This window comes from Choristoneura fumiferana, chromosome 29 (assembly GCF_025370935.1).
Source record: "Choristoneura fumiferana chromosome 29, NRCan_CFum_1, whole genome shotgun sequence".
In the NCBI taxonomy this organism is placed as follows: domain Eukaryota; kingdom Metazoa; phylum Arthropoda; class Insecta; order Lepidoptera; family Tortricidae; genus Choristoneura; species Choristoneura fumiferana.
In genome coordinates this window covers 4,567,941-4,592,576 of record NC_133500.1, presented here as the reverse complement: position 1 = coordinate 4,592,576, position 24,636 = coordinate 4,567,941, and the positions used below count along the sequence as shown (strand labels likewise).

At 38.0% G+C, this 24,636-nt stretch overlaps 1 protein-coding gene across 2 annotated transcripts in view; it reads left to right on the top strand.

Moving 5' to 3' along the window:
* Window positions 1-15,770, top strand: part of LOC141444159 (ommochrome-binding protein-like) — a 21,993-nt gene extending 6,223 nt beyond the window's left edge. The window contains exons 1-2 of one of the 2 annotated variants that reach the window (XM_074109609.1): window positions 13,396-13,411; window positions 14,710-15,770. In XM_074109609.1, the coding sequence (XP_073965710.1) occupies window positions 14,716-15,630 (915 nt within the window). In that variant the 5' untranslated portion in view covers window positions 13,396-13,411; window positions 14,710-14,715 and the 3' untranslated portion in view covers window positions 15,631-15,770. Of the gene's footprint in view, window positions 1-13,395; window positions 13,412-14,709 lie in introns of those variants that run through there. The other variant, XM_074109607.1, reaches the window with a different exon arrangement.
* Window positions 15,771-24,636: the final 8,866 nt, after the last annotated feature.

Sequence of the window (24,636 nt, the reverse complement as noted above, 5' to 3'; positions counted from 1 at the left end):
CCGGCGTAATTACTGGCAGTTGAGGTATCCCATCTTAGGCCTCTAGGATTGCAACGGATCTGCAATACCCCTGGTGTTGCAAAATGTTTATGGGCGGTGGTGTCTTTTACCATCAGGAGACCCACTTGCTCGTTTGCCAAACAGTCGAAATAAAAAATAAATAAATAAAATATCGGGATAAAAAGTAGCCTATGTGTTATTTCACACGTCAGCTATATACGCTCTAAATTATCCAAATCCGTCCAACCGTTTTAGCGTGAAGGAGTAACAAACATATACACACACACACACACACAAACACCCAAACTAGGAATAGGATAGGAAGTAGGATAAACAAAAAATATGTCGTTGAAGTTCATGAAGTTATGTTCAAATCATCATCTCAGCCGTAGGACGTCCACTGTTGACATAGGCCTCCCCATAGACCTCCAGTTACTTCAGTTGCAGCGCCTGCATCCACCGTGAACCCGGGGGCTTTACCAGGTCATCCGTCCATCTCGTTACTGGACGCCTACGCTGCGCATTTTGATCCATGCTTCCTTTTCGGCCTGTTCGGGAAGCTATGAGTATTTCATCTTAAGTGGTTTGATTGTCTGCTTATATATTATTATTATATTTAATACTCTTTGTTTAAAGTATAGAGACAAATTATTACTGGAGCTTTTTGAGCTGGTCATAATTTGAAACGGGCCAATCCTGACTGTTGATCTTTTGAGTTACTTAACAGAGTTTCTAGTGTTTCTTTTAAGTTTTTATTTCTAGATTTTTTGAAGACAATCCCTGGGGTGTTAAATGATATTGTAACGGATAACTCACGTCTTAAACCGAGTTTAGCTCGACATGTTTCGGCTATTTCGTAGCCCTTCTTCTCAGGAGCACGCGACTCGGCGGCTGCCGCAACACGCACACTACGCGCCACCGCTCTGCTCGCGCGACTGCCCGAAGATACAGCAGCAGCAGCAGCGAGCAGAGCGGTGGCTCGTAGCGTGTGTTACGGCAGCCGCGAGTCGCGTGCTCCAGAGAAGAAGGGCTACGAAAAGCCCGAAACGTGTCGAGCTACACTCGGTTTAAGACGTGAGTTATCCGTTACAATATCATCTCTCTCACGGTAGTTTCATGTTCACAATCCTGGTGGTCCAGCTAGAATCGTCTTCACAGGACGGAACTCCTCAATCGTAAATGACATCGACTTGAAATTTAATACGTAAATATGGTTTAAATTACAATTCAAGTGCAGTCAACTAAATGACAGTATGCAAAAAAGCTTTTATCATTAAATATATTGAAGATAAATGAGTAAGTCAGAGCAAACAACAGTTCTAATCATGGTCACTGTGCAATTTGTACCATTTGTTAACCGATAAGTAGATAACCTTGGCATCTATAAAAAAATGTAAACTTGCAATAAAAAATCGACTTTATAATAGTTTACTTAAGGCTTGAACCCCGGGTCTCCCAATATTTGTTATCTTCCGGTCAAAATAGATATTCTTCTTGTGATATACGTAACAGAGCCACTACTGGAGCCGCTCAACAAATATATTTTTTAAATTTACAGGTAGCAACAAAGAAAGTGTTGTTGATATTGGTGTGTAAATACAACGACAACTAGAAATAAAATAATGAAAATCTGTGACATTTCATAAAACAAAGTAAATGAAAAACGGTCCCAACTCAGCATGATGTCATTACAGCCGAAGCCGGTCTTCCGTTGGTACCATTTCGGTCTACAATATATAAAACTGCCGGGCATAATGGCACCTCTTAGATGAGACAACTTGGACATAGTTCTCACGTGGCACAGTGGTGGGTTGAAATTCAAACGTCATAGAATTTCTTACGCAAATTTCGTCATGATGTTTCCTTCATTTACTAAAGCAAAAGTTCATGGTAAATTCAAACGTAATTAAATTTTAGATTTAAAAAAAAACATTGTAGTCTCTACGACTTTTTGTGTTCAATGTACAGTTCTGTTTTATTAAAATAATAAATCTCAATTAGTATTTTCAAAATCACAGAGTCGTTCAACGAGTTTACGACAGTAATTACGTAAGTGCTTAGTACTTTAATTATGTATCCATGTGGATCGTGCGAAGGAAAAACAAACTTTTCGAAATAAAGTAAGAAAAAGTTTATTAAAAAAAAATTTAAAAGGAATTGTCATGTTTTTTTTTAAAAAAAGAAAAAAATAATATGCGTATTGTATATATACACAATAATAAAAGTTCGGACGCCAGGCTATTTTTAAAGAAAATAAAACAGCCAAAACTCAGCAGATAGAGGAAATTTGGACTTTTTTAACCCAAGCCGGGGACTCAGACGTTGCAATAAAAACTCGGTCTCACCTGATAGAGGCTCCCAGTTCTCGTCTGATTTCGTCGTACTTGGTTAATGGACTCTTTAGCCAAAAAAATAACTTAAATAATAGCTATGAGCTAATTACACAATTTTAACTCTTAAAATTAAATTACAACCAAATAATACGGCATTAAGCATTTGCCTTCTAATTTCAAAAAAGTATTAAAGTAGCAAGCCAGAAGGGCATGTGGAATTACACTTCCAAATTCAAAATTTTATAGTTCTTCAATTATCTGACGTTGGTGCATCTTGCGTTAAAATAAAGTTTTCACTGACCGTTTATGGACGCAAAATAAAGTCAAAAACAAATACAAAAATTCGAAGCGTCACGGGCGGGGTCCTCATGGCGGCCGACACCTCGTGCTTTTCAATTTATAAATCTTCATCCAGCATGCCGAAATGCGATGCCGATGCGCAAAAATAGATCCCAAAAGAAAGAATGGGTATTTGTTTATATATATAAAAAAAAACGCCTCGCGGCTAGAACAATAAAGCCACAAGTTAAAACTTGAAAGGAAAACGAAATATCAAAAGGTTGAAAAATCAAATAAATGGTAAAAACTCACCGTTTTTTCCGAAATTAAATCATCTTGAAATAGTTCACACTATGGTGAAATAAAATATAGGGCTCTAGGCCATTTCTAACCAAAACACGCCTGGATTTCACCAGATTAATAAAAATTCAAATTCAAGCCATCTTGATGGATGGTGAGATGAAAGGAAAGTGAAGAAATATTTTTTAATTACTCCAACAAAACTACTGACCATGGAATCAAGCCTTTTCAGCCTCTTAAAACTCCTCTAAACCAATGAAAATCAACACCTACCTCAATTATTTAATAATTTGTGACAGGTGCGGTTGAAACTACCCTAAAGTAATAATTTGTTAAATAAACTGTCAAAACGATCCAACTTGGTTGTAGAGTTGGGAATACAACACTACAATTCACCCTTTCCCGAAAAAAAATAAAGCACTAAAGCTCTATCAAAGGTTTCAAAGAAAACAAAGTTTTAATTTAAGACTCTACATTGATAAGAAAAATTAATAAGGCTGGGAAAACCTCAAGGAGATGTTTCTGAAACAAAATCAAAGCTCCAAACCTAAATTCAAAGCATGCAAGATTGCAAACTTCAAACTCTATCATCAAATCTTCCAAAAGTGAAAGCTATTAATTATAAAGATTGAACTCTATGTCCAATATCACAACAACCATAAGCTCAAAAGTTTTAACTTAACTATCTCAAAATAAGAAAAGGAATCCCGGTCAAAGATACCAAGTCACTGCTCTACCTCGGCATCACCTGAATTCGCGTGACCGACGCTGAAAACAGATGCATCAAGGCCTACGGTAAAAACAGTAGAAATAATTAAATAAGAGACAAAGAATAAACAATTATTCAAAACATTAAGCCTCATAACTGCTAATTACTTAAACTCTACTTTCATAGAAACTCTACATAATGTTACTTGCTTACCCCACCGCTAAGGATAACAAGATCAGTTAGGCCCCTTCGCCACTGACTCGAAGCTAAACAAGTAAAATTATCAAAAAACTTAAACAAAACTCTCTGAAATAGCCTGTCACCAAGGACCAAAGTTCAGCTAGGCACATTCGCCGCTGACTCTAAACTATTCGAAAATTATTTAATTGTTAAGATAAACGTGCGAAAATCTAAACAAAAACTTACTTGACAAGCATGTCTCAAAGTACAAGAGATCAGCTAGGCACCTACGCCGCTGACTCAAGCTTAGTCAAATAATTTTCTCAAAAGTAAATCCCAATAGCTAATTGAAACTCAAAATCTTACTTGCATAACCCGTCAAAAAGACCAAGAGATCAGCTGGGCACCTTCGCCGCTGACTCAAAATAGACAAGTAATATTTCTAACAAAAGTTTAAATAAGTAGACTGAAATTCAGTAGGCAAATCAGCCACTGACTAAAACGCTACGAAGAACGATAACTCCATGCTTACCTCAACACTATCCTTACAAACATGGGTACCAAAATAAGCTTGAACGCTCTATGATAGAGTCGTAACTACAGAAAAATACACCGTACTGTGGTCGGCACAACCCCACTGACTTTCCGGACACAGACGTGTTCTAAAAAGGAAAAAACATCATGACTGGCACAACACCACCAGACTTCCAGGCATGAGTAACAAAATCTTGGGCGCTCTACAATAGAGACGAAACCAAGAAAAAATACCATACTGTGGTCGGCACGACTCCACTGACTTTCCGGACACAGAAGGTTTCTAAAAAGGAAAAAAACATCATGACTGGCACAACACCACCAGACTTCCAGGCATGAGTATCCAAAAAGACTTGCACGCTCTACAATATGGAGACGTGTCAAGGGAAAATTATCACACTTAACTGTGGTCGGCACAACTCCACTGACTTTCCGGGCACAGAAGTGGATAGCAAAATCCAAGAAAGAGGAAACAAAATCCTATAGTCAAATCCAAAAGTCACAACAAGGAATGTGCACGCGTGCTAGTCTAATCCATGAACTGCCAATAGGAAACTTAATAACTACAGCATGCAAATTCTAAAATTATTTTAGCCAAAATGTTAAATTTAAATTTTAAAACCAAAATATGTGTGAAGAAAATTGAACCAAAAATATCTAAGTTCAAAGTTTTTTATAGTAGAGCAAAGTATCTACTACTCAAAACTTAAAGAAAAATACACAAATCTACAAAATATACAAATTAGTTTAAGATTTTATGAGTTAGAAGAAAAAGTGTTCTTTCTAAACAGAACTACTATTCATGTATCAAAAATGAAAGACGAAAGAGCCAACATTAAATATTTTGAAATCTTCTTCAGAAATTGGAAATTAGTTTTACCTAACATACATCCTTTCAAGGGACCTTTATTCATACATTCCTAACACTCTACCATACAAAATCCCATAAACTAAATCCAGTTACAAAACAAGAGACAAAATTGGATAAATTTTCAAAAATTAACATAGTATCCAAACAAAAGGCAGCCAACAACAAAGTCGAGCTAACTATTTTTTATAAAAATCAAAATAAACTACGCAAAGAGCGAAAGAATAATAAGTCAAAAAAGAGTATCGACTTCAAACTAAGACATTCCAACTCATAAAAAATGACTTTCCCTTTCATCAACAATTTTTGCCATGTCTGTTTAGCAAACAAAAAATATCAAAGTGTATGTAAATACAATACACAAAAACTAAAAGCTATAGAAGCTTAAAGAACAAAGTTAAATTTTAATGATGTCCTTAACATGGTAACGACCAGTTGAACCCTTACTTAAATCTTTTAAAACATAAACGTTATTAGAAACTTTTTCAGTTATTTCGGATTTAACGAACTTTGGAGCAAGTTTAGCAGAAAAATAGTTATATGCATTGGATTGAACAAAATTACGTCTCCAAACTATGTCACCTACATTATATGAAACAAACTTTCTACCCTTATTATAAATGGCAGCATTCTTTTTATAAGCTTTTAACAAACTACTAGTAACCTTTTCAAAAATAGTACTAAGATTATTTAAAGATTCGGCGTAAGATTGACGGTTGCCAATTTGAATTTCATCTAAATTGTTAATAGAACTGCTTACTCTATGTAGAGCAGCATCGACAATGACTTCTCTACCAAACATCAGAAAATTAGGAGTAAACTCCGTAGCTAAGTTTTCGCTACAATTTAAAGCTAATTGAACATGGGGTAAAAATTTTGACCAAGTTCTATGATCGTCTTTTACAAAACAAGAGATACAGGATTCTAGAGTCTTATTAAATCTCTCTATAACATTATTTTGAGGGGTGTAGAGACTATTATAAAATATTTTAGTAATATTATATTTTTTAAGAAAGTCAACAAAATCTTTTGAAGTTAGTTGGGAACCGTTATCACATATCAAAATTTTAGGAGAGCCAAATTTTAAGAATATCTCTTTTTCAAGAAATTTACAAATTGATTTCGTAGTAGCATTAACTAAAGGAAACATCCAGACATACTTAGTGAAAACATCGACCACTGATAAAATGAATCTATGACCTGAATATGTTCTCGGTAAAATTCCAATTAAATCTAAAGACAACATAACCATAGGCTGATCCACCTTTTTAGGATTAACCATTAAACCAAATGGAGGAGAGTTTGAATGTTTATAAGCTTTACAAGTCTCACAAGAATTTATGTAATTTCGAACATCTTTAAACATACCAGACCAATAATAGTGTACCTTCAGTTTTTTCAAAGTTTTATGAATACCTAAATGTCCTGAATTTAAGTCATCGTGATTATTTCTAAGAGTCTCTATAACATGTTCCTTAGGGATAACTATTTTCCAATTTAAACGAGAATTAGGATCAAATTTAGCTTTACAATATTTATATAAAGTTTTATTCTCTACCTTGAAACTTTTGTGACGTAAAGGAAATTTTTGACAATTAACAAATATCTTTTTATACCAAGGGTCAATAATATCATCATCAGGATATTCTATAGGAGTAATATCTATTGCATTTATTTCAAGTCTAGACAAAGTATCAGGAACCGTATGTAAACTACCTTTTTATGTACAACATCAAATGAAAATTGCGCTATTCTAGCGGCCCAACGCGCGAGTCTACCTGACGGGTTAGTTAACCTAAGTAACCACTGGAGACTAGCATGATCAGTAACTATAGTGAAATTCATACCTTCAATGTACGGTCTAAAATGCTCTATTGAATCTAAAATAGATAAAAGTTCTCTTTCAGTTGTACTATAATTTTGTTCACATCTTGATAAAGCACGAGAATAATAAGCTATTGGATGTTGTTCATGTTGTTCGTCTTCTTGACATAAAACGCTACCTATACCAACGGAACTAGCATCACAATGCAGAAAAAAAGGTTTTTCGAAATTAGGGCAAGCTAAAACGGGGGAAGAAACTAACATTTGTTTTAATTTATTAAACGCAATATCGGCAGACTCATTCCACTCAAGAGGTTTTTTAGAATTTTTACTACCGCCAGTCAATTTTGTAAGAGGGGACGCTATATAAGCAAAGTCTGAAATAAATCTACGATAATAGGAACACATGCCTAAAAAACTTCTTAAATCTTTAACGGTTTTAGGAACAGGAAAATTATTTATGACTTCCAATTCAGAAGGATCAGTGTGAAGACCACGACCATCAACAACATAGCCAAGATATTGTAGTTCCTCCTTACAGAATTTACATTTTTTAAGATTAACTGTTAAACCAGCACATTTCAATTTTTCATAAATTATGTCTAATAGTTTCAAGTGAGAGTCAAAATCTTTTGAAATAGCAATTAAATCGTCCAAATAAGCCATTATTTGTCCGTCAAATTCAGGGCCAAACAATTTATCTACCAATCTCTGCAGTTCAGCTGGAGCATTTGTCAAACCAAACGGCATACGAATAAATTCAAAAAGTCCTTTACCAGGAATAACAAAAGCAGTTTTTTCACGAGATGATTTTTCTAATGGAATTTGGAGAAAAGCTTTAGATAAGTCAATAGCTGAAATAAATTTAGCATCTCTCAAACTATCTAAAATACGTGACGTATAAGGAAGTGGATAAGCATCTTTAACAGTCAAAGAATTTAAACGTCGGGAATCTAAACATAAACGAGTGGTGCCATCTTTTTTATCTACACCTAAAACAGGAGAAGACCATGGGGACTTAGAAGGTTGAATAATATTTTCCTTCAATAAAATATCTACTTCATCATACAAAGCTTTTTGTTTTGCCGGACTAAGCGGCCAATAACGTTGTTTAACTGGTTCGCCTACAGTAACAATTTTATGTTCTGTTAAATTAGTAAGACCTAAACCCATCTTTTCATAAGAAATATTTTCAAATTTATTAATGATTTTATCTAGTTTATTTTTATCTTCGAAAGAAAGTTCTGAAACAGAAGTGACAGAGCAAATTTGGGTAGAGCTACTACGTTCGTACGTTATATTTTTAAATAAATCTTTTGCTAAATTAAATTTACGCCAAAAGTCAAAACCTAATATTATTGGTGGTTCCAAAGAAGGTATTACCATAAAGGAGACAGTATGAGTGTTGTCATCACAAGTGACAGGAATGTTCATCATACCAATAATATTTTGAGAAGAACCATCAGCTGTACGAGCACTTTTCGAAACCGTATTAATTTTGAAACCCAAATCTAAAAATTTTAAATGACTATTCGAGCCTAAAACGCAACCATTCGCTCCACTATCCAATAAACCTACAAAGTTGCGATCACGAACTTTGAAGTTCAGAAAAGGACGAACGTCGTCGTTCTTTACAAATAAAATAGGTGCAACTCTATGAATATCAAAAAATTTTTTAAATAATCAAGCCAATCGGAAAATTCTTTGCGTTGGATGTCAGGTTTAGGTCGACAAATTAGTTTTTTGAATTAGAAATACCAGGTTGTTCATTATCAACCACCGGGTTGCAATTTGTGCAAAACTTAACTGTAGTATTTGCTTTCTTGCATCTAAAGCAAATCATGCCAGGAATTTTCCTACATTCTTTAAACGAATGACCACTTTCGTCACATTTCAAACAATTCTTCGCAGAAGGCGGTGATGTAACAACAGCAACATAAGGTTTTTTATTAAATTTTCGCGCATCAATCTGAGGCTTACGCTCTTCAGTTTGAGTCGAATTATATTCTTCAATAATTTTACTAAATTGCACTAATTCGTTAATAGAAATTATATTCCTACCCAAAAGGTGCATGGAATACTTTGGAAGCATGTTGTGTCTCAAAATTTCCAACAATGTTAATTCCTGAAGGGGAATTGTCAATCTATTCGACATATCTACTAAATCAATGATGAAATCTGACAGAGTCTCACCTTGACGCTGTTTTCTTGTACGCAGGTCAAATTCAAGTTGATAGTCAAAATTTAATTTATCAAAACGCCTAAGCAATTCAAATTTTAAACGCTGCCATGTAAAAATGTTTGTCCGTACAGAACGAAACCATTTCAATGCAGAATCCGTAAGAACTTCAGCAAAAGAATTCAAAATGTGGTTATCAGCAATATCACGAGCTACGCAATACTCTTCAAAATTTGTTAAAAATTCACGAACACAAGTCTTGCCGTTGAATTTATACCTAAATTTGGAAAGATCAGGTTTTTTATAAAAGTTACCCTTTACAGTCTGAATTGGTTTTAAATTGTTAGTAGCGTTCATTTCAGTTAAATTATTAAGATCGTCTAAGAAACGTCCTGACAATTCAATGTTTTGAGGATGATCATTCAAGTCATCTGTACAAGTCGCTACTGAAATCACTAAAGGTTGGTCTAACAAACTATGAGCTAGCCTTGGCTCCGATAGATCCAGTAATTCTTTCTCCATTTTGAAATGAAATTAATAAATGTTATAAAAAGTCAGTCATTAACAAAATTTTCAGTTATTAAAAATTTAAATTCAATCTTGACCGAGCCGAACAATCTTCAAATATGCCAAAGTACCAAATCTGTTCAAAATAATGGATAATTAATTTTGTAAATATCTAATAGCAAAAATATTTAGTTGTTTTGTTTAACAAAAGCACAAGTACCAATGCATAAAACTTATTTCTCAACCAAAAGTAACTTATTAAAAATATCAAATCCGAGAATATTTTGCTGAAAACATTCAAAACAAAATTCAAAATAAATATCAAAACAATAATAAGGAGATGCAACAACCTCAAATTCACAAATAAATGTAAATAAGTCCGAAAAACAAGTACTTCAGTCCCTGTTCTCTGGCGACAAATGTCATGTTTTTTTTAAAAAAAAGAAAAAAAAATTTATATGCGGTTTTGTAGTATATTACACAATAATAAAAGTTCGGACGCCAGGCTATTTTTAAAGAAAATAAAACAGCCAAAACTCAGCAGATAGAGGAAATTTGGACTTTTTTAACCCAAGCCGGGGACTCAGACGTTGCAATAAAAACTCGGTCTCACCTGATAGAGGCTCCCAGTTCTCGTCTGATTTCGTCGTACTTGGTTAATGGACTCTTTAGCCAAAAAAAATAACTTAAATAATAGCTATGAGCTAATTACACAATTTTAACTCTTAAAAATTAAATTACAACCAAAATAATACGGCATTAAGCATTTGCCTTCTAATTTCAAAAAAGTATTAAAGTAGCAAGCCAGAAGGGCATGTGGAATTACACTTCCAAATTCAAAATTTTATAGTTCTTCAATTATCTGACGTTGGTGCATCTTGCGTTAAAATAAAGTTTTCACTGACCGTTTATGGACGCAAAATAAAGTCAAAAACAAATACAAAAATTCGAAGCGTCACGGGCGGGGTCCTCATGGCGGCCGACACCTCGTGCTTTTCAATTTATAAATCTTCATCCAGCATGCCGAAATGCGATGCCGATGCGCAAAAATAGATCCCAAAAGAAAGAATGGGTATTTGTTTATATATATAAAAAAAAAAACGCCTCGCGGCTAGAACAATAAAGCCACAAGTTAAAACTTGAAAGGAAAACGAAATATCAAAAGGTTGAAAAATCAAATAAATGGTAAAAACTCACCGTTTTTTCCGAAATTAAATCATCTTGAAATAGTTCACACTATGGTGAAATAAAATATAGGGCTCTAGGCCATTTCTAACCAAAACACGCCTGGATTTCACCAGATTAATAAAAATTCAAATTCAAGCCATCTTGATGGATGGTGAGATGAAAGGAAAGTGAAGAAATATTTTTTTAATTACTCCAACAAAACTACTGACCATGGAATCAAGCCTTTTCAGCCTCTTAAAACTCCTCTAAACCAATGAAAATCAACACCTACCTCAATTATTTAATAATTTGTGACAGGTGCGGTTGAAACTACCCTAAAGTAATAATTTTGTTAAATAAACTGTCAAAACGATCCAACTTGGTTGTAGAGTTGGGAATACAACACTACAGAATACGTTAAATAGCAAAGAACAGAAAACAGAACTAGCACGTAGGCTCACCCGATCGTAACTCGCACTCTTCAACTCATTCGCTCGTCTCATTCACTCCACATTAGTCTTCAGTCATTCGGTCGCTCGTTTACATCAAATCATTCAAACAGTAGTCCACCCTCATTCCCACATTCGGCCATCCTACACACATGACTGTCCCCAGGCATCCTCTAAACAAAACATCTTACACATCTAAACATCTTAACCTAGGTACACCTTAATCCTAGAACATGTGTGCTATAAGCCATCATTACAATAACACATCTTATGCTATAAAAATAGCTTACCAATCTTAGTAAGTAGGTACAACTAAACATCTTTAAGGAAAAAACAGTTTTCAATTTTACACCATACCAGTAACATAAGTGCAAAGAAAACCATAACAATGGTCTGTAACCATCTTAAACTTTACACCACACCAGTAGGTAAACACTTTTTTTATACACCCTCTGACAGTCTGCGCCTTTAACACTAAGTAACTATGGAGGTAACTCGCGTGGTGCTTCATCGCTGGCACCACTCCGAAGCACTCGTCGTCTATTAGGATGTCCGTCTTTACGTATCCCGGCGATAAAACACGGGTCGCACCGAGCCCCGTCAACAACAGTTCACACTTTTTGTTACCCTGCGCGCCTAACGACTGGTAACAGTCTTCCGACACACGGTTCACGTCACTGTTGAAGTCCATTATCGCGTTTACACTTCGATCACATAACATTGTCTTCGTCGGCTTCCGATCGATGTTTTCATCTCGAGTTCGATCACAACTGCTTGAGCTACTGTCACAACTGTCAACGTCATTGGTGTGACATCTGACGTCTGTCGCTGTCATTGCCGCCATCTTCGCCGCCATGTCTATGTCGTTCCCGGTCACCTCGTTCCGAAGACATTCTTCGTTCCGTTCGTTCGAGTGAATGTGACCGACGGTTTGTACGAACAAGCTCGCCGCTCGATTTCCGTCCGCGCCGCCGCCATCATGTTTCACGTCAGCTGCTTCGCTCGATATCGTTGATGCACAGTGTGCCGATATGTGACCGAATTGGCTACATTGGTAACACTTCGCAACAATTTCTTCGTTCGGGCACACACTGGACACATGATTTTCTCTTTCTTCACAGCTATAGCTCGAGTAAACTGGTTTGGGCCGGGTTTTCGTCACGTCTTGTAGCAAATGCGTAGGTACCATCTTACTCTTGATAATGTCATATATTCTGAGCTTCTCCTTTAAGTCGTTATATGTTGTAACGCCGTATAACATCATTTTGTTGGTTTCAACATCTTCTATCCCGTCGACAATATACTGTATTGTCACATAGTCTGGCATTTTTCCTCTTTTGCCCAACTCGCGCATCGTAAGTAGGTAGTCAAGGCAACTCTCGTCTACCTTCTTTTTACGCGCCGCCATCAACTCGTGAATCGCCTTTATATCCATCGTGTCAGGGAATTCTTTCTTTAGCGCGTATTTTAACTCGTCCCACGACTTAAACGGTCGCTCCGCTTGGAGCCAGAGCGCTGCGGTGCCCGTCATACTGCGCCTGGCAACAATTAATTGTTGTAAGGGCGTCCACCCAAATATCGTCGCGTTTTCTTCGATGTCGTCGATAAATTTAGTAACGCTGTACATCTCATCTTGCGCACTAAATTTACTGACTAGGTCGTCAATGTACTGCAGGCTTTCACTACCGTCGTACGTCATCATCACGTCAGTTGCCCTTGCAGTCGTCGTCGTCGTATTCGTCGTTTGGAGCTTGAGTCTCGGTGCCTCATCCACACCTCCACTCGGAGCCTCGCTAGCTGCCTCGTCGTACACCTTATCCGCTCGCATCTTGCTGATGTGCAGTTTCTTGCCGCTCAGAAGCCACCGTCTTACTTCAGAAGCCAGCAGAAACTCGTCGTCGCTGTTATTTCGGTCGCCCGTCGTAAATGGCAACCGCCGTAACAAAAAATGTAACCGCCTCGTTACACCACGTAGCACACCAGTCCGTCGTCGTATCCACGATTTAATTTTTTCCTTCTGATCCCGGACGAGCCCCCAAAAATGTGGGATCGTGCGAAGGAAAACAAACTTTTCGAAATAAAGTAAGAAAAAGTTTATTAAAAAAATTAAATGGAATACGTTAAATAGCAAAGAACAGAAAACACAACTAGCACGTAGGCTCACCCGATCGTAACTCGCACTCTTCAACTCATTCGCTCGTCTCATTCACTCCACATTAGTCTTCAGTCATTCGGTCGCTCGTTTACATCAAATCATTCAAACAGTAATCCACCCTCATTCCCACATCCATAGTAATAATATTACAAATGCGAAAGTGTGTGTGTTTGTATGTTTGTCCGCCTTTCACGTCGAAACGGAGCTACGGATTGACGTGATTTTTGACATAGTGATAGTGTATGGGCCAGAGAGTGACATAGGCTAATTTTTATCCTGGAAAATGCACAGTTCCCGAGGGAACAGCGCGCGATAACCGAATTCCACGCGGGCGAAGCCGCGGGCAAACGCTAGTCCGTCCGTAGAGACAGAGAGAGAGAGAGAGAGAGAGAGAGCCTCTTCATTTTCGACGACTGGATGGCCAAGTTAGAGAACCTGACTACATTTGTATGAATAATACGAATGTTGTTAAAAAAAGCCGTGGTGGCCTAGTGGTTTGACCTATCGCCTCTCAAGCAGAGGGTCGTGGGTTCAAACCCCGGCTCGCACCTCTGACTTTTTCGAAATTCATGTGCGGAATTACATTTGAATTTTACCACGAGCTTTGCGGTGAAGGAAAACGTCGTGAGTAAACCTGCACAAATCTGCGAAGCAATTCAATGGTGTGTGTGAAGTTCCCAATCCGCACTGGGCCCGCGTGGGAACTATGGCCCAAGCCCTCTTAATCTGAGAGGAGGCCTGTGCCCAGCAGTGGGACGTATATAGGCTGGGATGATGAATACGAATGTTTGTTCTCGGGTCTTGGATGTTTTTTATTTATGTTCCTCTTTCTCTACACACGCAAGCACGTACTCACATAATTTCACGCTTTTAATATTATCATCGTCCCAACCTATATACGTCCCAATGCTGGGCACAGGCCTCCTCTCAAAATGAGGAGGCTTGGGCCGTAGTTCCCACGCGGGCCCAGTGCGGATTGGGAACTTAACACACTACAAAGCTGTGGTGGCTTAGTGGTTTGACCTATGGTATCTCGAGCAGAGGATCGTGGGTTCAAACCCCAGTATGCACCTCTAAGTATTTATAAATTCACGTGCGAAATTACCATTTGAAATTTACTTCGAGCTTTACGGCGAAGGAAAACACCGTGAGGAAACCTGCAAAAACCTGCGATGATTAATGGGACTAATATAATCATCAATTTTAAAGAAATCCGTTGTTTCAGGTAACTATGAATCTACAAGTTTTATTCTGCCTCATAGCAGTCCTGGGTTCCGTCTTTGGACAACAAAGTGGTTGCAAGGGTCCTGTATTCAAAGTCAATGGTGTCAATCAGATCAGAGAAGTTCTTAAAACGAACCTCAATTCAGCGGCGTCTCTAAGCTACGATAGCAGCACTAACACTCTCTTTTTTAGCTATCGCAGTGATAAAAATGTATACTCTGTGTTATTTGGTAAATTCAATCTAAACAACAACGAATTTGAAACTATAAGTGGAGTTGAATATCAACAAATTCAATTATCAAATACCTTATCATCAAATTCATTTATAAGTATTGAATATATTCATGGGGAAACGGCTGTTGATGCAAAAACAAATAACGTGTACATCCAATCAACTGGCGGCTTCTACAGATACAACAAGAACACTAACAGGCCCGAGTTATGCTCCGCTAAGGATTCCAACATAGCTTCATATGCTTACATGTTATTCGTCAAATCTGACATCATCTATTACGCAACGGATCCCAATTTTTATCTTTTCATAATGGAAAATGGTGTAGCGTCTAAATTTAAAGATTTAGAAACAAATCAAGTTAGAGAATTAGTAATTGATGATTATGATAATATATATATTGCAAATGATACTGGTTTGTATAGACAAAAGATAGGTAGTCAAAAAGCTGTGTACTATAAAGAATCGAAAGGTTTGGTTGATGGTCTGGTTATTAACCAAGTGGGTGATGTCTACGCTTATGCTGGTTCCTCTGGTGTATACGCTATCAGTAGAAATACGAATGTAATGGAGAAGATTTTGGATGATACAGTCCTTGGGTTAACATTTGATGGTGGTTATAACATGGTTTATTCTGATAAAACTAACTTGTTCATTCTTAAGCCAAATAATGACCCTAATTGTGTTTGAAAATGTAAGATGAAAAAAAAATGTCTCCTTTCCAATGATGTTTTATTGTACAGTATGAATACATCGAACTTTATAATCTCTGCGGGCGGCAGCTATCTCTAAAACCGGCCAAGAGCGTGTCGGACACGCCCAAGATAGGGTTCCGTAGCCATTACGAAAAAATTAAGTAATATTTTTCTAAGGATTTCGTGTTTTATACAAAATCTTCCAAGTTTAGGTATATTTTATACCTTATTAAATAATTATAATGACTCGGATAACTCACGTCTTAAATCGAGTTTAGCTCGACATGTTTTGGGCTAATCCGTCGCCCTTCGTCTTCGGATTTGCGGGTCATTATATTTAATATGAGTGAGTCTCACGGTAGTTTCATGTTCAAAATTTTATACCTTAGGCTGTTATTTACTCTTAACCTACTAATAATTCTCAAGCAAACTTAGCCGTTATTGTTTTCCTTGTAAGTTTGATATACTTACTACCATCCTGAATTTTAAAAAAAATCCACCCACCCGTTTTGAATTTAGAGGGGGGGGGGGGGGCTCGATTTTTATGAAAATTTGCACTTTAAAGTTGAATATTTTGCAAACATATCACTGAATCTAAAAATTGTCTTAGCAAACCCCTAATGGTTTTAAAAAACCTATCCAACGATACCCCACACTATATAAGGTTGCATTAGAAAAAAAATTACCCCCACTTTACGTCTATGTGAGGTACCCTTAAAATATATATATTTTTATTTTTTTATTGTAACATTTTGTCGGCATAGTTTATATATACATCCGTGCAAAATCACAGCTTTCTAGCTATGATAGTCCCTGAGCAAAGCCACGGACGGACAGACAGACAGATAGACAGACATGGCGAAACTATAAGGGTTCCTTTTTTGCTATTTTGGCCCCGGAACCCTAAAAAGGAACCTCATTGCTTTCGCCATTTTGCGCAAATTTTCGCAATTGGCATACCTTTTGAAAGATGGCCGTCCAAATTTTGATTTAAAAAAAATAACAAATTACTGTTACCTAATTTCATAAGTAAATATTTTAGTAGGATGTAGCTTATAAGCGGCTATCTGATTAAATAGCAATAAAATATTCCATCTACGAGAATTTAGCTCCCGTAAGTATATCAATTAATTAGCTAAATACATGTTAATACAGTAACTTATTCTTACAAATAAAATAATAGAAAACCCGACTGCCTTAAAAGAACTTAAATTGTATGTATTTTTTTTTACTTGGTAGTTAACAAATACAATAGAAAACAGTTAATGAAAATTAAATAAATATAAAACCATCCTAAACTTAACATATTTACATAAAACAAAAAAGGAACTAAAACTAAAAAGCCAGACCCTTTTGGCAAGGTTCCGATGATGCTGGCAGCGTTCCCCTTCTTGAATGAAAAACCAATTCTTTGTTCGAGGAAGCTGCCATATCTTCGGTCTCCTGTAACGTCCACTAATATCTTAGATAATAAATCTTTGTAAATTTTGTTACGAAAGTTTGTGAGTGAGTGAGTGAGCGGCTGGATAGGAACAAAATCTCCAAACAACGACCGCTGGGCTTAGACTCATGAATTTTGACATGATTGTTTTTAGTGTAACGTCAATGAAAACCACGATTTAATTTTAGGGAATTGCCGCGGGAATTTTAAAAAATCCCGAAATTTCAATTCGGCTGCTGGATGTAATGATTTACGTGTGCGAAGCCGTGGGTAAAGACTAGTATCGGCTCCAGATGTATTGTCCAGATTGTATTGTTTGGAAATTTGTTACATTTCCCATACGTATCAAAATGATCGAAGCCGTGGTGGCCTAGTGGTTTGACCTATCGCCTCTCAAGCAGAGGGTCGTGGGTTCGAACCCCGGCTCGCACCTCTGAGTTTTTCGAAATTCATGTGCGGAATTACATTTGAAATTTACCACGAGATTTGCGGTGAAGGAAAACATCGTGAGGATACCTGCACAAACCTGCGAAGCGATTCAATGGTGCGTGCGAAGTTCCCAATCCGCACTGGGCCCGCGTGGGAACTATGGCCCAAGCCCTCTTGTTCTGAGTGGAGGCCTGTGCCCAGCAGTGGGACGTATATAGGCTGGGATGATGATGATCAAAATGATCTTGTTAAAAGTATCCATTGGGGGTCGGAGCAACAAATTGCCTCAATCGTCCTCAATTTCCTTATCAGACAAGGGGGCTACTGCGAAATTCGTATCGTACCGTCCCGTTCACTCTCGTATTAAATAGTTAGCGTGAGCGGGACGGCAAGATACAAAGTTCGAATTTTGCAAACCTTAGTAAAGGGCCAGGCGCGGATTCCTGATATTATAGAACACATAGAGCAGATAGAAAACCACCATTAGGGCTACCTCAGGGCTGCTTCAGTTATTTTAAACTCTAAACAATATTATAGTAGGTAGATTGTACAAATAATTTATGAAATGCGTCACTTCAGGGACGTTTACATCCCGAGCTGCAAGCGAGGGTAGAAAGTTAAGTCGATGATGAAATTGGTTGTATGAATTATGTACACTCGACTGCTTTTGTATCTTTTTCGTTTTAACGCCGGCGCAAAAAGATCGTTGTGTTTAGTCTGACGCCAATGTCTATGTCTGTCTATAGCAAACGGATGGACCGATTTTAATTCTGTTTTAATACGTGAAATCGAGTTTCCTAGCGGTGGTTTTTAGCAATGTTTATTTAAAATCAGTTCATACGTTTTTGAGATATTATTATTGAACTTGAAAAAGACAAGGCTCCAAAAAGTAGCGAGAGAGAGAGAGAAGATAGTAGATTGCACAAAAATGAATTAAAAGTGTCACTAGCGGAAACATTTTTATATCCATCAGAGCTGAAGGCGAGGGTTGATAGTAGTAGAGGGCAAGTTGGTTATTGTGGCGTTCGGAGGGGCCTTTTTTCAGCAGTGGAAGTGCTCTAGCTGATGATGACGCAGCCTACTGTCATCGCTTGTTTATTTACACCTTACGTGTTCTTTCATTGTGTGCGGGTGACAGCTGTCAATATCACAAGACTAGAGAATCAAAAGCCCCCTTGTTCTGAGAGGAGGCCTGTGCCCAGCAGTGGGACGTATATAGGCTGGGATGATGATGATGATGAGAGAATCAAAGTGTCGAAACTTGAGTCGATAAAACTAAATATAAAATCTTAATCATAATTAATCAGATTATTACTCTAATTTTATTTACGCTAAATTTGATGAGAATATTCTAGTGAAATCCCGGGTTGGAATATTATTTGCCACTTAAGTAAGGCTAAACGGAGTTTTCAACAATATTCGTTACTTACCAATTAATAAGTACCGATATAACTCAAAATCCACTAGGTCCCATCACTAAACGTTACGTTACATCATGTATATTACGTTTTTTCACTTAATTGTGCTTTGAATTTAATTAATTGATTATAAAAATCGGATAGCTTAAGTTTATTTCGTATAACATATAGTTCTTTATGTTCAAATATTTAGATACGCCAGTCATATTCAGGCTACAACTGAAATATCCATCATCATCATCAGCCTACAGCAGTCCACTCTGTCTTCAGCCCCTCGCATCCATCCGCCGCCAGCGATCCTCTTAAGGTCATCCGTCCACCGTGCCTCAGGACGCCCTACACTAACCGAAATATTATCCCCCTTACTGAAATATAACCCATTTATTTAGACCGCAGCCACTTTTTTTGAGTAAAACGAAACGTGCATCAAATGTCACCCGCACCATGCTAGACTGAAAGCACTGTAAGTTGGCAGCCCTTGTTGTCATCGTCTAAATTGCACAATTCCGTAGCACATCTCGAAAACATTGTTATTACGTTCTGTTTGTTATGATTTCTTTTATTCGTTTACTCCTTTGTAAAAATGTGAGAATATACGAGAGCACACGACAAATTACAGCGAGTTGTTTGCCCGTTTAAGGGGATCCCATGTCCAAATGACCTTCGATCTGAATTCCTTAGTTTTCTAATGCTTTTTGTAGCTTATTATATTAACAACAACGGCTTTAAGCAATATAGTATCCCATAGGTATTCACTTCAAAGTTCATTGTTTTCGAGATATTTGGCATCAAACTTGATCGATTTTAGGCCAAAAAACTGGTTTTCTAGCCATAATTTTTGTGTTAATTAGTTTCAAATGAAAACACTCGGCCAGTTTTTTGAGACGTTAAAGACAAACCCAAATATGAAGATTTCGTGTATGTTAGATCTTTTACGTGAATAGAGATACGAAATAAGTGTTTTTTTCAGACAATGTTTAAAAAAATCATACAAAATTAAGTATTCATTTCTTTTTTAAATCCGGTAGACAAAAATGGAGATAAAAGATTGGTGAACCGATAGCCGTTTGACTTATAATTCTATCTGTAGTGCAAAAGTAGGAGATACTATTCAAAACATGTCAAAAATCGATGAAAACCTCGGGTAGCCCTTAAGATTTTTTGTCGCAAGATGTTATGTGAAGCTATCTACCAATCCGAAATGGAGGTTCATAAATGCGAAACTTTTTGAGGGTATTATGCATGTATGTATCATCATCATCAGCTAAAAGCCGTTTAATTTGACGACCAGATGGCCTAGTGCAGGGTTTCTCAAACTTATGGCTCCACGTACCCATGTTAAAGTTTCTAGACGACAAAGTCAAATATAAAGAAATTCGACACATTCACTTTGTCAATCCAGTGAAAAATTACTTTATGTGAAATATCAATTTTCATTTAAAAAATACACGCACACTTTTAATTAAAAACAAGTGAAAATCAACGAGGCTGCAAAGTTTTTTTCGATCCAATTTGGTATCTGATTGAATTGGCACTCTGTTGGCTTCGTACAGCGATGGTGCTTTGATGTTTTAATTTTATGTACTTTTGTATTCAACCGTCATCATCGTCCCAACCTACATACGTCCCACTGCTGGGCACAGAATGAGGCTTGGGCTGTAGTTCCCACGCGGGCCCAGTGCGGATTGGGAACTTCACTCCCACCATTGAATTGCTTCGCAGGTTTGTGGAGGCTTCCTCACGCTATTTTCCTTCTCCGTAGACCTCGTGGTAAATTAAATGTAATTTCGCACATGAGTTTCGAAAAACTGAGATGCGAGCCGGGGTTTGCGCCCACAATCCTCTGGTTGAGAGGCCATAGGTCAAACCCAAGCCTTTAGATATTACATACACGCACAGGCACATGTGAAAACTGACATTTATAGTATTGGTATCCTATATACGTCCCACTGCAGGGCACAGGCCTCCCCTCAGAATGAGAGGGTTTGGGCCATAGTTCCCACGCGGGCCCAGTGCGGATTGGGAACTTCACACACACCATTGAATTGCTTCGCAGGTTTGTGCAGGTTTCCTCACGATGTTTTCCTTCACCGCAAAGCTCGTGGTAAATTTCAAATGTAACTCCGCACATGAATTTCGAAAAACTCAGAGGTGCGAGCCGGGGTTTGAACCCACGACCCTCTGCTTGAGAGGCGATGGGTCAAACCACTAGGCCAACCACCACCACCACCACTAGGGTATTGGTAGGATACTTAGTAAAAATCCTCTCAAAGCTATATTCGCTTGCCGAGTCTCACGAAATCCATCCATCCATTCATAGCAGCCCTTAGTTGGCCGTCTTTGGACATAGGCCTCCTCTTCATTTCTCCACGCCTGGTGATCGACAGTCATATGCATCCATCCTCCACCTGCCTGTCGGCAGATATGATGATGTCCTCCATGTCGTGTCCGACAAAGGCGAACCTTTAGGCTTGTTTATTATGTGCCCGAATATGGCTGGCAAAGCCAAACTTAGTCTTAAAGGTCCTATTACAGGGCGCGCAATGTAATTGACCACTATCATTATACGTGTAAGTGTAGGAAGGTCTCGGGCAGATATAACGAGGTCTCCACTCGAGTGTTCCCCTCGCGCAACGATCGTGGTTCATCCCGGCAATGTGCCCTGCCCATCTCCACTTATTCCTCTCGATCTCTTCCACCACGTCTCGAACTTTCTCACGAAATACTAATATAAAAAACAAATCCTACAATTAAGTATAATGCCACAACTTACTACAATTTACGGTGTAAGAATTGGTCATAAATAAAAAAAAGAATGGCCGTCGGTTTAAAAGTTTAAGCAGTTACGGAGGCAGTGCTTTAAAATTTATTATTAAACACCCGAGGCTTGCGTCGCGAAGTGAGAGAAATATCAGTTTTTTGGGGTTCCTCAACAGAACTTGGCTATAACCTAACCCTAAATTATACGTAGATAACCTAACCAACACAAAGTTGGAAAACCCCCGACTTTGTCACTGCAAAGTTCAATATCTCGAAAACGACTAAACCGATTTTGATGAAACATGTCTAAGAACCATCGCTATAAAACCAGATCATCATCCCAGCCTATATACGTCCCACTGCTGGGCACAGGCCTCCTCTCAGAACAAGAGGGCTTGGGCCATAGTTCCCACGCGGCCCAGTGCGGATTGGGAACTTCGCACGCACCAGTGAATCGCTTCGCAGGTTTGTGCAGGTTTCCTCACGATGTTTTCCTTCACCGCAAAGCTCGTGGTAAATTTCAAATGTAATTCCGCACATGAATTTCGAAAAACTCAGAGGTGCGAGCCGGGGTTCGAACCCACGACCCTCTGCTTGAGAGGCTAAGGTCGAACCACTAGGCCACCACGGCTTCTAAAACCAGATATCAAATAAAAAAAACGCATTCAAATTGGTCCACCCGTTTAAGAGCTACGGTGCCACAGACAGACAGACACACATACATACACCCACACAGACACGCATAGCGGTCAAACTTATGACACCCCTTTTTTGCGTCGGGGGTTAAAAAGCTGAGAACCCGCCCTGCATTGTCATTTCAAAATTTAATATCCCAGAAACAGGTGAATAATGAACCATAAGTAAGTACTACCACAATGAAATTCGCTTACACGTAAAAAACTCGTACCGAAATCGGTCCATGCGTTTAATAGTTATGATATCACAAACAGCCAGGCAGACTGATATTCATATGTGGTAATTTTTTTTTTGTAGGTACTCCGGCCGAATTCATCAAAATAGCGTTGCGTAAAATCTGTTACCATTGTTAGTTTAATATATATCCTACTTCCTACTAATATTATAAATGTGAAAGTTTGTGAGTGAGTGAGTGAGTATGTTTGTTACTTTTTCACGCTTAAACGGCTGGACGGATTTGGATGAAATTTGGCGGAAAGTTAGTTTATAACCTGGATTAAAACATAGGATACTTTTTATTCCGATATTCCCACGGGATAGGGATAAAATCTCGAAATAACAACCGCTAGGCTTAGAGTCATGAAATTTGGTATGTAGGTAACCACAACACAACCTCAATGAAGACCACGATATAAATTTGGAAATTACAATTGCAACTACCAGACCGAATAGTTTATGCGTGCGAAGCCGCGGGTAAAAGCTAGTGTGTTCATAAAATATTTAAGTCGTTGTGTATTTTTTAGCTAAATTGTCGCATTGGGTACGAGTACTCGTATATAACCTGTGATGATAATTGTAAGTATGGAAAATCTCTAACATATAAAATTCTCGTGTTACAATGTTTGTGACCATACTCCTCGGAAACGGCTTGACCGATTTTTATGAAATTCTTTGTGTACCTATATTCGGTAGGTCTGACAATAAGACGAAAACTTTTTTCATACTCTACGCGGGCAGTCGCGGGCATCAGCTAGTAAAATAAATAAATATTGACGTCGAACTTATAACACCCCCTTTTTGCGCAGGGGGTTAAAAGGAATGGAAAATTGTCATCCACACTTCCTAAAACAGTAAAAGTCGATGACGACTATGGCCTCTCAAGCAGACGGTCTTGGGTTCGAACCCGGTCTCGCACCTCTGAGTTTTTCGGAATTCAAGTTTACGGTAAGAAAGGAAACTCGCCTGTATCTGTAAAGTAATTTATTTAGTGGTGTGACGTGAAGTGCCCAATACGTACTACGCCCGCGTGGGACGTACAGCCCAGCTAAACTTGATTATTAATATCCAGACTCAAAAACACCCCTTTTCAGCTTAAACCGTGAACCCAGCGAAATCTGGAAGGTACACCGAATAAATTAAATATTTAATGGAAGAACAGACATTACGCTGAGTTATGGGCGAAGTTGAGACAGACGGACTCACACGTTGTTCGCTGTAATGATGCTTTCAGATTGTTTTTACAGCCTGTCTCATCATTTTGAGGTTGTAAACTTGATTTAGGTTGTAAAGTTGGCTGTAAAGTTTGCTTTGGTGTGACAACTTTGAACTGTTTTCACACCATTTGCAAGGCATAACTTTGTTTTTTGTGCCACTTGTCCCATGGGACTACTGGGACGTAATCGTCTCAGTTGTCCCATCAATGGGACAACACAATGGGACTAGTGGGATAAACGGTTTTTTTTTTGCATACCTATAAATATTACTGCCGTCATAACGAAAACGGTTATAACTATTTTTTTTGTGAAATTGATTAAAATACATATTCAGAATCAGGCAAGGAAAAGGCACATCTGTCTGATATTTTTGTACATTTCTTGGAGAAATACTGTCGGAGATATCGCAAGCCCAAAGGGCACAAATGCCTGAGATATATTTACTACGTACCTACTAGATGCTAGGTACTAGATTTATTAAAGCAAAGAGGCATATTTGGGTATGGTAAAAAACTGAGCCGTGGTGGCCGAGTGGTTTGACCTATGGCCTCTCAAGCAGAGGATCGTGGGGTTCAAACCCCGGCTCGCACCTCTGAGTTTTTCAAAATTCATGTGCGGAATTACATTTGAAATTTACCACGAGCTTTACGGTGAAGGAAAACATTGTGAGGAAACCTGCACAACAAACCTGCGAAGTGGCGTGTGTGAAGTTCCCAATCCGCACTGGGCCCGCGTGGGAACTACTGCCCAAGCCCTCTCATTCTGAGAGGAGGCCTGTGCCCTGCAGTGGGACGTATATGGGCTGGGATGATGATTTTGAATAT